This window comes from Chrysochloris asiatica, unplaced genomic scaffold, assembly GCF_000296735.1.
Source record: "Chrysochloris asiatica unplaced genomic scaffold, ChrAsi1.0 scaffold00035, whole genome shotgun sequence".
Taxonomy (NCBI): domain Eukaryota; kingdom Metazoa; phylum Chordata; class Mammalia; order Afrosoricida; family Chrysochloridae; genus Chrysochloris; species Chrysochloris asiatica.
In genome coordinates this window covers 13,778,020-13,793,084 of record NW_006408553.1, presented here as the reverse complement: position 1 = coordinate 13,793,084, position 15,065 = coordinate 13,778,020, and the positions used below count along the sequence as shown (strand labels likewise).

At 42.3% G+C, this 15,065-nt stretch overlaps 1 protein-coding gene across 1 annotated transcript in view; it reads left to right on the top strand.

Moving 5' to 3' along the window:
- Positions 1–14,469: 14,469 nt before the first annotated feature.
- Positions 14,470–15,065, top strand: part of LOC102835915 (60S ribosomal protein L31-like) — a 2,837-nt gene continuing 2,241 nt past the window's right edge. Inside the window, exon 1 of the mRNA XM_006859996.1 lies at positions 14,470–14,513. Within this exon, the coding sequence (XP_006860058.1) occupies positions 14,470–14,513 (44 nt within the window). The remainder of the gene's footprint in view (positions 14,514–15,065) is intronic.

The window sequence follows — 15,065 nt, the reverse complement described above, 5'->3', positions numbered from 1 at the left end:
TTGTCAGTAGCTTCCACAAAAATGCCCTCTATGCCCATGAAGCACCCCAAGCAATCCTTTGGACCCACAGAAATGCATAGTGGGTAGCCTCTGATCCCCCTTATCCCCAGTCATATTAAGAGTGGTGCAGGCCCCACTTGGCTTCCAGTCTTGGCTGTGGCTTCTTGCTGATCATCGAGGCGGTCACTCCCAAGTTGGATTTTGCAACACCCTAGAGTGTTGCCAGTTATCTCAAAGGGATGTCATAAGACTCTCAATAACCAATCTCTAAAGTAAATACATGCCATTCAGCAATTCTTTTCCAGGACAGCAGGGGGATGGGAAAGGTGCCAGGAAGTAGAAGGACTTCAAATAGTATCATTGCTGGAGGAGGTGACTTTGTTATTCTGAGAAGTGTGTAAAATGATTACATTTTTAAAAGAGACAAGATTTCCCAAACTATAGGAGTATGTCTGAATTTAGGGGATGATTAAGCCTATAACCAAATCAGACTGTGAGAAGGGAAAAACCAGACCCCGTTAGTGAAGGCTTTTAAGAGTAAGTAGAGTGATGTAGAAGTACCTGACATTTGTCCTTTTCTACTGCAGCCCGTTTCTCTTTCATTCCTCAGTTTGGCCTCCTCTGTCCAAGCAACTGATGAGGCGAAGGGCTCTCTAACTTACCACTTCAGTCTGTAGAGTTATTTGGTTTTGATGTATGCTTTAATTTTTTGGATAGCGAATTCATTTTGTCAAACCACCTATCTTCATTATCTGTTCTGCTATTGTACTTGGAAAATAGATAACTCATAGTCTGGATTTCACAGGTTCACAAATGAAGAGGATTTTTGTCACAGGATGGAATATATACACCTAAAGTTGTAGCCATATTTGATTTAGATGAGTCCAAAGATGAGATTTGGGGCTTGGAGTGGCTTTAAGATATTTGGGGTGATGTAATGGTTGTAAATGTGTCTTGCATGTGGCGAGGACCTGAATTTAGGGAACAAAAGGTGGAAAGTTATCAATTGAACTGTGTCCCCCCAAAATATGTATCATAAATCCTAACCTTTCTTCCTGCAGAGCCTCTGCATTACATAAGACCGTAGGTGGAATCATGAACCTCATCCAGAATCTTCTGAGGTGGGAAATTTCCACTTGAAAGGACCAGCAGACCAACCTGGAGCAGCTAGAAGAACAGAAGATACTTCTTGAAAGAAAGACCAACAGGAAAACTACAAAACAACAACAGCAGTCCAACTGATAACTACAAGAACAAGCAAGTTGCTCACCCAGGAGACATCAAGGCAAGTGGTCGGGTCCCCTCAGGGCAAACCCCCTTCCAAGACTACGACTCAATGGGAATACATGTTCTGATTGATGACCACGTTCATCATCGATAAGGGCAAGTGAGGAAAAAACAGCAATGAAGCTACAAGCTAAGCCCTACAACATTCAATAGACTCTTGTGAACCCGGATGGAGACCTAGTCGGCCAGCTGTGTGGCAAGACCTGGGGACTCTTGGGCCCAGAGTCAGTGACATAGCCACAGAGGACTAGAGTAGAGAGTGAAGCGTCCAGCTGATAAGAAGAGAGGGCATATGCACACTTGCAGATAATAATCACTTGCCCTGGCTTCGATGACTGGATAATCAGAGCTCAACTAGAAGAAGAAAAAAGAGGAAAAAAAGAGTAATCTGATACAATTTGATGAATTTGACCTACACCTATGGATACAATAATTCAAAAGAGAGATAAAATCTTTACAGTGAGGATCATTCCCACCCCCTCCACACACAGAGTAGACAGGGATGGGCAACTTGGACATTGGCTACCCAAAATGGGGGGTGGGGGCCTACAAAGGCAAGAAGTGATTGGCTTACAAGCTTTCAAGAGGGAGCCTAGATCCAGAGGGTGCGGAGAAAAGTAGAATCTCCACTGAGTAGTATCCAATCTGTCTGGGTGGGGCTGATGAAAGGAAATGAGGATTGGTCTCTTGTAATACAATAGTGAATAATTGTTATCAGGACTGATTGTGAGGGTTGGAAATGTAAAGGTAGACATTTTGTAACAAAAGGAGGGGAGTGATTGACTTTGCAGTCTAGGAGTGGAGATCTCTGGGACCATCAAGGGAGTAAAGCGGAGAGCAGGACCCTACCCAGAGAAGCAGTGATGCCAGAGATGGAGGCAGTGGCTGGGGACTTTAGGCCCAGAGAGGGAGAGGGGCTGTGTGCAGAGGACAGGGGTGGGGTGGGGGCAGCTTGTATGGTACATATACCCTTTGGTTGGTTGATGATGTCACTATGAGTCGTAACTGACTCAATGGCACTTAACAACAACAACATGCAAACAACTGTAAGAAAAAAGAACTTAACAACCAAAAAGAGCTAAAATGAATAGAATACTGTTAACTGATGGTACATGGAGGGGAGTATAATCATTGTAATGAAACAAAGTATATAATTCTTTTCATGTAAAACCGATGTAAACTTTTGCTCAATTCACAATAAAAACTTAAAAAAAAAAAAATCCTAACCTCTATGCCTGTGATTACAGTCCCATTTAGGAATGGATTGTTTTTGTTATGTTAATGACACAAGATCAATATAGGGTGGGTGTTAAATCAATCTCCTGTTAGATATAAAAAAGATTAGCAAGTGAAAGTTGGACATTTAACAAGAAAGACAGTAGAAGAATTGAGGCACCTGAGTTACGATATAGGAAGAGAATATTGAAAGTATCATGAACTGCCAAAAGAACAAACCAATCTGTGTTGGAAGAAGTAGAGCCAGAATGCTCCTTGGATGCCAGGATGGCAGACTTTGTCTCTCATACTTCAGACATATTATCAGGAGGGACCAGCCACTGAAGAAGGATAACATGTTTAATAAAGTGGAGGGTCGGAGAAAAAGAGACAGACCACCAACAAGATGGATTTGTACAGAGGCAGCAGCACTGGGCTCAGGCTTAGTGACGATTGTGAAGCTGGCTTGGGACAGGGCAGTGTTTTGTTCTATTGTGCATAGGGTCACTATGAGTAGGTGCTGACTCGATGGCTCCTAACAACTACAACAGACAGGCAAATGAGAAAAACGGAGATAGATTGAAAAAATATGCCGAATCTTATGAAGATTGCCCGAGAGTAGAAGCTCAGAAGAGACAAAGACCTTCCTCCAGAGTTGACAGAGAGAATGAAAAAGTCTCTTTCTGGAGCCAGCTCCGTAAATTTATATTCCCAGTCTCCTAAACTGTAAGACAATAAATTTCTGTTTGTTAAAGCCACCCCCTTGTGATATTTCTGTTATACCAGCACCAGATGAAAAAAATTAGGTGTTTTGATGATGTGAATTACCTATTCAAAAAATTTTAAATCACAAAAGCACATACAAAAAACAAACTCTACAGACTAAAAAGCCAAAAGAGGGAGTCCTTCACCCCTAGGTGATAGGAGGCCCCATTCTTTTGTTCTTGGACATGGCAGCCCCACCTCTTCAACTTTGATCAGCAACCCCACAATCTGGAACTGAGTTGATAAAGATCTGAGTTTTTAAAGACTAGGAAGCTGTGGCCCCACCCTTAGAAACAGAGAAAGCCCTGCTTCCATTATTACTTCCAACAGTTGTGCCGATCTCCAAGGTGCTCCAAGAATGATCTTTTTGACACGGAGAGATGAAGCGCCTGGGGACTTTGGATCCAGAGAGGGAGAGGAACTGTAGGCCGAAGACTGAGGGGGTAGGAGGAAGTGTAGAGCACTGGCTTCTAGGATATGCCCTTTGGTCGGAAGAAGATGCATGGAGGGGATTATAACCATGGCAATGTAATGATATATGATGGAATGAATATGGAACTGAGGTTCTCTCATGTAAACTATCATATAATTCACAATAAAACATAAAAAAAAAAAAAGATCTTTTTCTTGAAGGAAAAGATGCAGTTCCTTTGTTGTTGTTGTTGTTAAGTGCCTTCAAGTCGGTTCCGACCCATAGCGACCCTGTACAGGGTTTCCGAGGCTGTAAATCTTTACGGGAATAGAAAGCCTCATCTTTCTCCCGCGGAGCGGCTGGAAGTTTCGAACTGCTGGCCTTAAGGTTCACAGCCCGATTCGTAACCACTACGCTACCAGAGCAGTTCCTTTAGACTGTAGAATACCAACAGGCAGACAGCATTTATTTCTTTTGTTCTTTCTCTGTCCCATTCAGTTTAAGACGATGGGTTTTCTGTTGTAGTAGTTGGTTAGATCCATCAGTCACAGGCTTCGTCTCTTTAACAAAAGATTGTATAGCCATAGCCTTGATGAACACTCAGAACATGTATCCTTTGTTTGTACAATAGAATTTTCCAAATCTTTAAGTCCTGTTCTCATTTTGCACAGTTCATTTTAAGTCTATCTCTTTCCCCTTCTTGTTTTTCTGTAAGTGGCAAGGAGAAGTGGCAAGGAGAAATCACATGGTTTCTTTAAGTTCTTTTTTTTTTTTTTAATCTTTTTATTATGAATTGAGTGACGCTTTACAGACAAGATCATCAGTTTTACATTCCACAAATCACACACTTTGCTTTATTTCAATGACTGCAATCCGCTCCATGCAACAATAGTTATCCCGCTTCCTCCCTGTGGTTCCTATTTCCATTCCATCCTCTTTTCCATCCCTTCTCAACTTTGCCCTTAGGTAAATGTTCCTCTTTAGTTTTTTGAATGATTGACCAGTCAATGATGAGCATACCTTACTAGTGTTGTTTCTCCTATATACCTATCTACTGATTGGCTAAAAATTGGACCGTGAGGGTAAGTTCTTTTTCAAACCTGAAGGTTAGTTAGGAACATTATTTCAGGTTCCTCCAGTATCTTTCTGACCAGTAAACCCAGTCTTTTATTTTTTAATTAAATAATTTTGAGTTGTGTGCCACATTTTCTCCCACTGTATCCAGGACCCACTAATGTGATCCCTTTCAGAGCAGTTAGTAGTGGTAGCCAGGCACTGTCTAGTTCTTGTGGTCTCTGAGTTATAAGCATTGATATTCACATGTTCCATTAGTCCCCCGGCCAATTGATTCCAAGCTTCTTCAATTCTTGTCACTCTTCTTTCTTCTGCATATGGAGAAACCAATAGCTGCGTCTTAGATGGACTTTCATGAGCTTTCAAGATCCAAGGTACTACTCGCCAAAGTAACATGTAGAACATTGTCTTTGTGGAATATGTTATGCCAATTGACCATTGTGTCCCCTGAGATTATGGTCCTCAGGTCCCAAACTCAGCAACTCCTTGCCTTAAGATGTTTGATATTAGTTAAGAAGTTTTCATCATTTGCCCACTGTATGCTCCACCACATTCATAGTTGTGTTTACAAAAAAAGTACAAATATTCTATTTCAAACTATATATTTGTAGGATATATAAATATGTATATATTTCACTCTTTCTCCCTTATGCATTCAGCCTGTGTCTCAATCCATGTATCTATGCACAAAATACTGTTGTTCCAAGGTTGTATATTTATACCATTATTTACCTCTATCCCCTTTAGCCCATGCATACCTCCCTGTGTCTTCACCTATCTTCATCATTCTTCTTCTACCATCCCTCCTCTTGTATATTGCCCTCCCCATCACCCGAGTTAACCTGTGTCTACCCTCTAAACAGTGAGTTACTTTTCCTTTTCTCCTACTCCTAGTAACCATCAAAGAATGTTTCTTTTAGTATGAAAATCTTTTCTGCAGTTTTATAATAATGGTCTCATACAATATTTGTCCTTTTGTGATTGACTAATTTCACTCAGCATAATGTCCTCCAGGTTCCTCCGTGTTCTGAGGTGTTTACTATATTAATCCTTCCCATATTAATTTTTCAACATTGCATAGCACTCCATTGTGTGTTTGTTTATCCATTCTTCCACTGATGGGAACTTAGGCTGTCTCCATCTTTTTGTTATTGTGAATAGTGCTGTGATGAACATTGGTGTACATATATCTACTGGTGTCCTGGTTTCTATTTCTTGTGGATATATACCAAGTAGAGCAGTGGCTGGGTCATACAGTATTTCTATTTTCAACTTTCTGAGGAAGCACCATACTGTTTTCCATAGTGGTTGAACCATTTTACAGTCCCACCAGCAATGTAGGAGGGTCCCAGTCTCTCTACACCATCACCAGAATTAGTTGTTTTGTTTTTTTGAATTTTGCTATTAATGTGGTTTCTTTAAGTTCTTTCTTAGAAAAATCCTTGGCCAAATATCCAGATTCATCAATACCTTCCCCCAAATAGTTGAACATAATTCAGACAAGTTCTTTGCCACAGCATAAAAAGCATTGTCCAATCATGTGCTCATCATTTCTTTTTAAAGCCTCACCAGAAGCACATTTGGGGTCAGCATTGGAGTGCTAACCACAAGGTTGGTGGTTCAAATTCACCTGTCATTCCTTGGAAACCCTACACAGGGTTATTATGAATCCGAATCAACAGGATGGTATTTAACAAGAACAGAAGCACATTTAGCGTTCACATCTCTAGGAGCATTCTGTTTGTTGCTGGTGCCATATGTGTTCTCTAAGGCAATAGAGACTTTCTCTGTAACTCTTTTCACTTCCTGCTGAGCCTTCATCAAAATTGTCTTTGATGTCCATAAGTCTCCCAGAAGTTTCTACCAAGTCAATGTGGGCTTTTATTGTTAGGTACCTTAAAACCCCTCCAATCTTTGCACACTAAACATTTCCAAAACCACTTCTACATTTTGATATCTGTTACAACAGCACCCTACTCTTCCAAATTCTGTCTTTAGTTATGTAGTTCTAGTATAACAGAAATACTATAAGTCAATGACTTATAACAAACAGAACTTTATTTCCTCACAGTTTAAGAAGCTAGAAGTCTGAACTCAGGGTGCTGGCTCTAGGGGAAGACTTTATCTTTCTGTCAGCTTTGGAGAAAGTTCCTTGTCACTTCTGAGTTCTGCACCTTGACAATCTTCATGTGGTTTGACCTCCTCTTCCCCTATAGCTGCTTCTCCCACTTACTTATCTAATCTTTTTTATATCTCAAAAGAGATTGGCTTAAGACACACCCTAAACTAATCCTATCACTAATGTACAAACCCAATCCATTCCCAAATGGAATTATGACAACAGGCAGTCCCAAATGGAATTATGACAACAGGCAGAGAGGTTAGGATTTGCAACACATATTTTGGGGGAACATAATTCAATCCCTAATACCACCAAGATACAAAAAAATGTATGCAATAAAGGGTTGCTTTCATTTCTGTTTTCATCCCCCGATAACTCACCACTGTTAGTCTCTTTTTTATTTCTCTATTAATATTTGATATGTATACAACTCAAGACAAATGCATATTCCTTTGTCCTTTCTTTTCTACACAAATAATAGCAAAATATACCCACTGTTTTGCTTCTTTCTTATTTTAACTTAATAATATATATCTTGCTTTGTTGTTGTTGTTAAGTGCCATCGAGTCAGGTTCACTTACAGAGACACTGTATATTGTTTCTGAGGAGTGCCTGGTGAGTTTGAACCACCAACTTTGTGATCCAAACCAACTTTATGGTCGAGTGCTTAGCCTACAGTGTCACCAGGACTCAATATATCTTGTTTATTTTAACTTAATGATATATAGCTACGATCCTCCTATACCAATACAGAAAAATTCCCATTTTAATATTCTATTGTGTATCACAATCTGGAGTCTTGGTGTGGCATTGTGAGATAAATCACTGAACCACAAGGTCGGTTTAAACCATAAGGGTCCGTGGTTCAAGCTCACCAGCCACTCCTTGGAAACCCTATACAGGGTCGCTATAAGTCAGAACCAGTTTGACAGCACTTAACAACAACAACAACAAATTGTAACCTATGAAACCATCCCCCTACTGATGGATCATTTCCTTCCAGTCTTTACTAAGAGGTGATATTGTAAAGAATCACATGTGTATGTCATTTCACATGTGTGTATGTATATTTGTAGGATAAGATATAGAATTGCTATGCCATAAGGGATATGCATTTGCTAATTTGAAAGATATTGCCAAATTGCCTTCCTTAAGCAATGTATCAATTTACACTCATTACAGTCATTTTTATGGTGAGCCGGGGGTTTGGAGGCCAGTGGCTTGCTGCTCTGGGAAGTTGTCCTAATGACTGGTATCAGGGGAATTAGTACAGCCTGGTCTGTAGAGGTCATCCAACTGTGGATAGATGAATACATTGCCCAGAGAGAGCATTACCCTGGCCCTCAGCCCCCAGATAACCTTTGTTCTATGCCCTTGGAACAAACAAAGTGAATGTGGGTTTCTGAATCTACTGAGTCCAGGCCCCAGGCTGCTGTTTATATGTTGGGGACTCCAGGTTAGCCTATTATGTCAGGGGCACATGGTATCAGTGATTTAGAACCAGATGAGGCAGCAGCTGCCTGAGAAGCAGAAGTTCTAATAGCAGGGGTGTGCTTTCTCTCCCTTGTTGGTTGTGACTTGTGGTCCTATGAGCATCACAACTGGGTGCATGGATGTATGTAGGTGTATGTATGTATGTGTGTGCATATACATGACAAGGTAGGAAGGAGTCCAAGGGAGTTCAGCTAACTATACTTCACCTTATGTGTGTTAGAGGTTGTTATAGTCTATAGTTCATAATCTAGCTCTCTTACTTTAAATTTCTTGGAAGGGAGCAAAAATACAATAGACCTCCCACCACTTTATCCTGTCTTCTCTTTCCATAACCTACGGTAACTATTTAGTCCAATTCTCCGAAATTCTGTGTCTGTGTGACCTGTGAAGAGCTGGTTTGGTGTTCACTGTTCCTCTTTTTGTAATAATTAATCCAGAGGGTAGAAAAAAATCTAAGCGATGTTTTAGAGATCAAATCCAACACTAGTACTTTACAGAATTAAAAAACTGAAGTCCCATAGCATAAGTAGCTTGAGCACAGTCACATAGCCAAGGTCCTTTTCTATCAGGTACATGGGACTCCCTTTCCAGAGCACCCCACTTCTCACTTAACCAGGTTAGACTGGGTTCCATCTTCTAGCCTGTCTGCTAGGGAGCCCCAGAAATGGCTGGATCTGAAAAGAAGCCCCCAAACTAGCACTTCCTATATGGGCTTGACCAATACTCCCCACAAAGGGACTGGATGGCACTTAACAACAACAACACTCCCCACTTCTGATTTGTTTCTCAAGGTCAACTCCAGAGAAACTTGAAAAGGAAGCAAAGAAGCAGCCTAAGGGTTAGCCCAGGACAAAGCCTTACTCTGAAGGCAGGGGTGGGTGTGAGGGGGTGAGTGTGGGGGGCTGCTGGGGGTGGGATGCTATACCTAATATTTAGGATTTTCTGATAGTGCCTTCTGTCCTAGTTCCTAGTTATAAAGAAAGGAGTCAGGAAATGTTTCTTTCACTCCCTCAGTGGGAAGATAAATCCATATTCTGGTCTTTCTGAGTATCCACTAAAATCCTTGACAATTGGAAAAAGCTGCTCTGTAGGTGCCGGGAAAGATCACACATCCCACCTGCAGCCTGAACAAGACTTTGTCCACTAGGACACCCTCTCCAAAGCTGATCAGAGAGAGATCAAACCAGGACAGTGAGAAAGCAATCCACCGGAAAAATCTCTCATCATCTTCAAGTCACCCTGGCTACTGCTTTGGCTAATTTCTTTGTAGTCACTTTATTTGACAAGGAGAAGAAGGAAGCTTGGGAGAGGCCCACTTTGCTGTTTGGACCCATGGTCACATCTCCCACTCTTCCCTGAAAGCAGATACTCAAACAAGACTGGAGCCTGTCTGACTCAAAAAGAGGCTGATACCCTTTAGCTGAAACCTCCTCCAGCCCCTTCTGGCATAGTGATCCACATCCGTGCTGGGAAAGTATATGCTGAGTCAAAGCTTGAAAGGGGAGAGGGCAAAACAAGGAATGTGGTTTCTTCTCTCACAGAGGAACCAATGTTAGTGTGATTCCACCCTTCAATTCAGAGTGGAGTGAGGAGCATTGCTAGTTGGAAAGAGGAGGGACTCAGTGCTCCATCAGTCCTGGTGTGTAGCTGTGGGATAAAGCACTGGATGGCAAGGTTGGTTTGAAACACAAGGTCAGCGGTTCACATTCACCAGCAGCTTCTCGGAAACCCTATACAGGGTCACTATGAGTCGGAACTGACTCAATGGCACTTAACAACAACAATAAATCTATTAATAAAGAATTGAGTGTGGGATGGTCAAAATCCAGACGACACAGTAAGAGAAACTGTGGCAGGAGGAAAGAGACTGTGTTTCCTGTTTTTGAAGACATCATGGATGAGGGAAATGCCATCTTTTTTTTTTTTTTTTTGCTTTCTCCCAAAAGGAAGCAGGGCATTTTGCTTCCTAGTCAGGATGAGACTAACTATCTTCCCCTTTTGTGATAAATAGGAAACAGAAGGAGGAAGGGAAGGAGGAGATATCCTAGGCCTGCCATGCAGCTGAGTTCATCCAGGAGGACCTTGCTGGTGGCAGGCAGCTTCCTTGGGCTCCAGTCTCTTATTTAACAATTGGCCAACATTTTCCAAATACCCACCCATCCCATTCCAATCCCCACAGTAGGTTTGCCAATAGAGAGGTGACAAGGACCCAGTCCCTAGTCCAGGTAGGGGGCATCCAATCTCATAGAAGGAGCCATATTTCACTTTGCTTCTTCAAAGCAGTCCTGCTAGTCCATGGTAGACAACTTTCTGGGCACAGATAGTGCTACAAAACCAGTTGCTGTCATCAGTTCCAACTCATGGTGACCCATGTGTGGGTTTACAAGAGTGTGGCCTTTCAGAAACAGATTACTAGGTCTTTCTTCCGAAGTGCCTTTGGATGGATTTTAATGCAAACCTTTCAGTTAGTAGTCTAGCATTTAACCATTTAAGCCACCCAGGGACTCCTAGACATTGATTATTGCTGTTGTTGTTAAGTGCCACTGAGTCAGTTCCAACCCATAGTGACCATGTATAGGGTTCTCTAGGAGGGACTACTGAGCTTGAACTTACAACCTTGTGGTTCAAGCAGACTTCGCAGTCCAGCACATTAACCCACAGTGACACACCAGGACTACAGAAGGCTTTATCCCATGACAAAGAATATTTCTTGGAGAAACAAAAGTGACATCTTTGAGGAGAGCCTGCCTTACCTTTTACCCAGCTCTATACGAATCGGGCTGTGAACTGCAAGTTCAGCAGTTCGAAACTACCAGCTGCTCCGCGGGAGAAAGATGAGGCTTTCTGCTCCTGTAAAGATTTACAGCCTCGGAAACCCTGTTCAGGGTTGTTATGAGTCGGAACCGATTCGACGGCACTGAACAACAACAACAACAATCATATTGTCAGGAGGTACCAATCTCTGGAGAAGGATATCATGTTTGGTAAGGTGGAGGGTCAGAAAAAAAGAGGAAGACCTCCAGCGAGATGTATTGGCAAAGTGGCAGCATCAATGGGCTCAAGCGTGGCAACAATTGTGAGGTTGACCCAGTATCGGGCAGTGTTTTGTTCTGTTGTACATAGGGTTGCTATGAGTCAGTAGTGACTCGATGGCACCTAACAACAATATGAGGTCCTTGCTTGCTACTAACAGGGTAGTTACAATTTAATCCTATGTCAACCCAATCCCAGTCTCCAAAATCCAAAAGAGATAGTGGTAACCTGGGTCATACCCCCTGCCATGCCCATGCCTAAATTTGTCCCCTGTAGACCTGAGCTCTCTGTGGAAAGTTTGTTTCATATATGCTCTGCAATATATTGGCAGTAGTGTAAAAAGGTAATATCATTTCTCTCTTAAGTGAGGAAACTTGTTCAGGGCCACAGTGGATATGTTGTGATAAAGCTGGGAAGAGGAACCAGTTCTCCTCAGTCTCAAACGTGAAGATTTTCTCCTTTGGTTTTCACTGGCAGCTCTTTCTACCTTCTCTGAGGAGAGGGGCTTGGGAGTATAGAGTCAGGTGGTTGAGATCCAGGGAGGCAACAGATTAAAAGCAAGTCATTAACATTAGTTGTCCTCTAGCCTCCTGAAAAAGATAAAAGGGTTAATTCAGTAGTGGAGGAGGGTGTAGAAAGAAGAATGAGCAAGGAAGGGTGGAATTCTGAGCTATGGCAAGTCAGGGTGGGAGTGGGCTTCCTCAGAGCAGGAAGGCTGACTTTGTTTATAGGGGCACTGTTTATCTCCAAGTCCAGAGTGAGGAGGTCCTGGAAGGGGTGGGGAACAAGGATGCAAGGAGAAAAGAATGTAAACAGTACTGGGAATGTCAACTCTCTCCTGGGAGGTGGGGGAAGTGGAAGACAGCCCTGGCTTTCTAAAAAGGGTCTTCCCTTTTTGGCATCTGGACTCCATTAAAATACTTCAAATAATGCCATAAACACTCAAGGCCCAGGGTTCCTGTGGCTCCCATGGCTTTATTAGAAACACAGAGCACCAAGAAGACCTGAAATGGCATTATGAAGAAGAGTACTGCCTGACAGACAGTGTGTATCTCCTCCATTCCTTCATCCCCACCTCAGGAAGAAGGAGGAGCCAAAAAAATCTGTTGGAATCTGCTTTATGAGGTGCCCAGGTTTTGAACCGAGGACGAGGCGGTGCCATTGTTGTTGGGAACCAATGGAGAGTAGAGAGTTGCTTGCATTTAGTGTGGATGGTCGTATATAACCACAGCAGAGGCACACTATTGTATGTATACCAGTAAGACAGAAACTCAGAAGAGAGAGTTGTCACATCTTGGCCCAAGCAAAGCATATACACAATACATACATGGAGTACACACATTACTATCAGAGTCACACAAACTCAGAGATGTGTACACACATTCAACAGAAACTCACATACTAGGATATACACTATTAGTCCACCCAAGAGAGTCATCCTGCATTTCTAACCTAAGTCCATACACTCTTTAAATGCAAGTACACACACCCATGCAAAAGCTTGCACCCTTCATGGGCATGTTTCATCTGCTGAGCTGAGAGTCAAATGCCAAACCGCATGGCTGCATCTAGCTCTAACCCTAGTGCAAAAGCAGAACCAGGTCAGGGGCCAGCACACTTGACTGCATCTCTCACCACTCATTTCTCAGTAGTGGTGCTAAAGGAACAAAACTTCAGGTCCTGAGTCTGCCGTGGGAAAGTCCTTGTAAAGCATAAAAGGCAGAGCAGTCTAAATTAAACCCAGCACAACCCCTACTTGTTCAAAGGGAGCAAGTCACTGGTTAGCTAGTGCTCCATGTTTCATTGTCATTCATCCCAGGGAAACTCCTCAGGCAACTCCTTTTTTTGGAAAAGGATGACTGAGACAGAATGCCTTCCCTATTGAATCAATTACTAACTCATCTATCAGTATATTGGATGCATCTGTGTGCTGGGCACCAGACTAGGTGCTGGGAGACACCAATAGGATCAGATATGGGAGTTACCCTCCAACAGATTCCACACTAGATGTCAAGATGGGAACATGGGAAAGGAACTGACAAAGGCAGAAGGAGGGGAAGTGAACAGCAATGACAGAAAGATTGCAAGAAAAGAGAAATGAGTTCCAGATGGGGTAACCAGAAAAAACTTTATAAAGAGGGGACATTGGAGTTGAGTGTTAACAAATGACTAGGACTTGGCAAAGAATTGTTGTTGTTGTTAATTACCATCGTCGAGTCAGTTCCGACTCACAGTAACCTTGTACAGGGCTTCTGAGGAGCAGCTGGTGGGTTTGAACTGCTGGCCTGTGGTTCGTGATCCAGAGCTGATCCTACAGCACCACACCAGGAGTGAAAAGAAATAGTTGTTAATCATCATCAAGTTGGCTCCAATTCATAACTATTTCATGAACGAAACTCTGCCTGGTCCTAGGCCATCTTCATGATCTTTGATATGTTTGAGCCCCTTGTTGAGGTTATTGCTTCAACCCAACTCACTGAGGGTTTCCCTTATTTTTTGCGGACCTTCTACTTTACCAAACATGAAAGGGATAGAAAAGGAAATGTGGCATTCCAGATAGTGGGGATGGAATAAACAAATGTATAGAGATTTCAGATTTGTGTGACTTCTTTCAGATGCCTTTCCTACCTTTTTTTAATATGCAAGACCCATTGGAAAAGCAGTCCACTAGCCTTTACCAATCTCATTCTCAAACTTGGGTGCTTTACCCATTCACTCCTTACACATTTAAAGACTTGAATACTGACTATGTTTGGCCCTTACCTCTCATTTTAAATTTGACCAAAGGTACCTTCCTACAGCTTATATTATCTCCTTCTGAAAAAGGATTCTGGTTCACAAACAAGTTCTCTCCACACAGGCTCTCTTGAGCAACACATTCTTTCCCACGTTTGATTCTTCCCCTATCACTCTCATCCACCAGCAACGTTTACAGGGATACCTTTGCCACCTGGTACATCAGTCTAACCACCACTTGTCTGTCAGTTTGTCATACTGTGGTGGCTTGAGTGTGACTGTGATGCTGGAAGCTATGCCACTGGCATTTTAAATACCAGCAGGGACACCCATGGTGTGCAGGTTTCAGCTACACTTCCAGACTAAGAAGAAGAGGTGGACTACTTCTAAATGTTAAGCCACTGAAAACTTTATGAATAGCAGTGGAATACCATCAGCACGAGAATATTAAATATTGAAACATGATGAAGAGTACCAGAATATTGTCAGACATAGTGCCAGAAGATGTGTTCCTCAAGTTGGAAGGCACTCAAAATAAGACAGGGGAAAAGCTGCCTCCTCAAAGTAGAGTTGACCGTGATGCCATGAATGGAGTAAAGCTTCTGGGACCATTATTTGCTGATAAGGCACAACTCAAAATGAAGAGAAACAACTGTAAACCTCCATTAATAACTGGAACATGGAATGTGCAAAGTATAAATTTAGGAAAATTGGAAGTTGTAAAAAATTAAATGGAACTACAAGAACAAGCAAGTTGCTTGCCCAGGAAACATCAAGGCAAGTGGTCGGGTCCCCTCAGTGCAAACCCCTTCCAAGACTAAGACTCAATGGGAATACATGCTCTGATTGGTGACCACGCTCATCACCGATAAGGGGAAGTGAGGGAAAAACAGCAATGAAGCGGCAAGCTAAGCCCTACAATGTTCA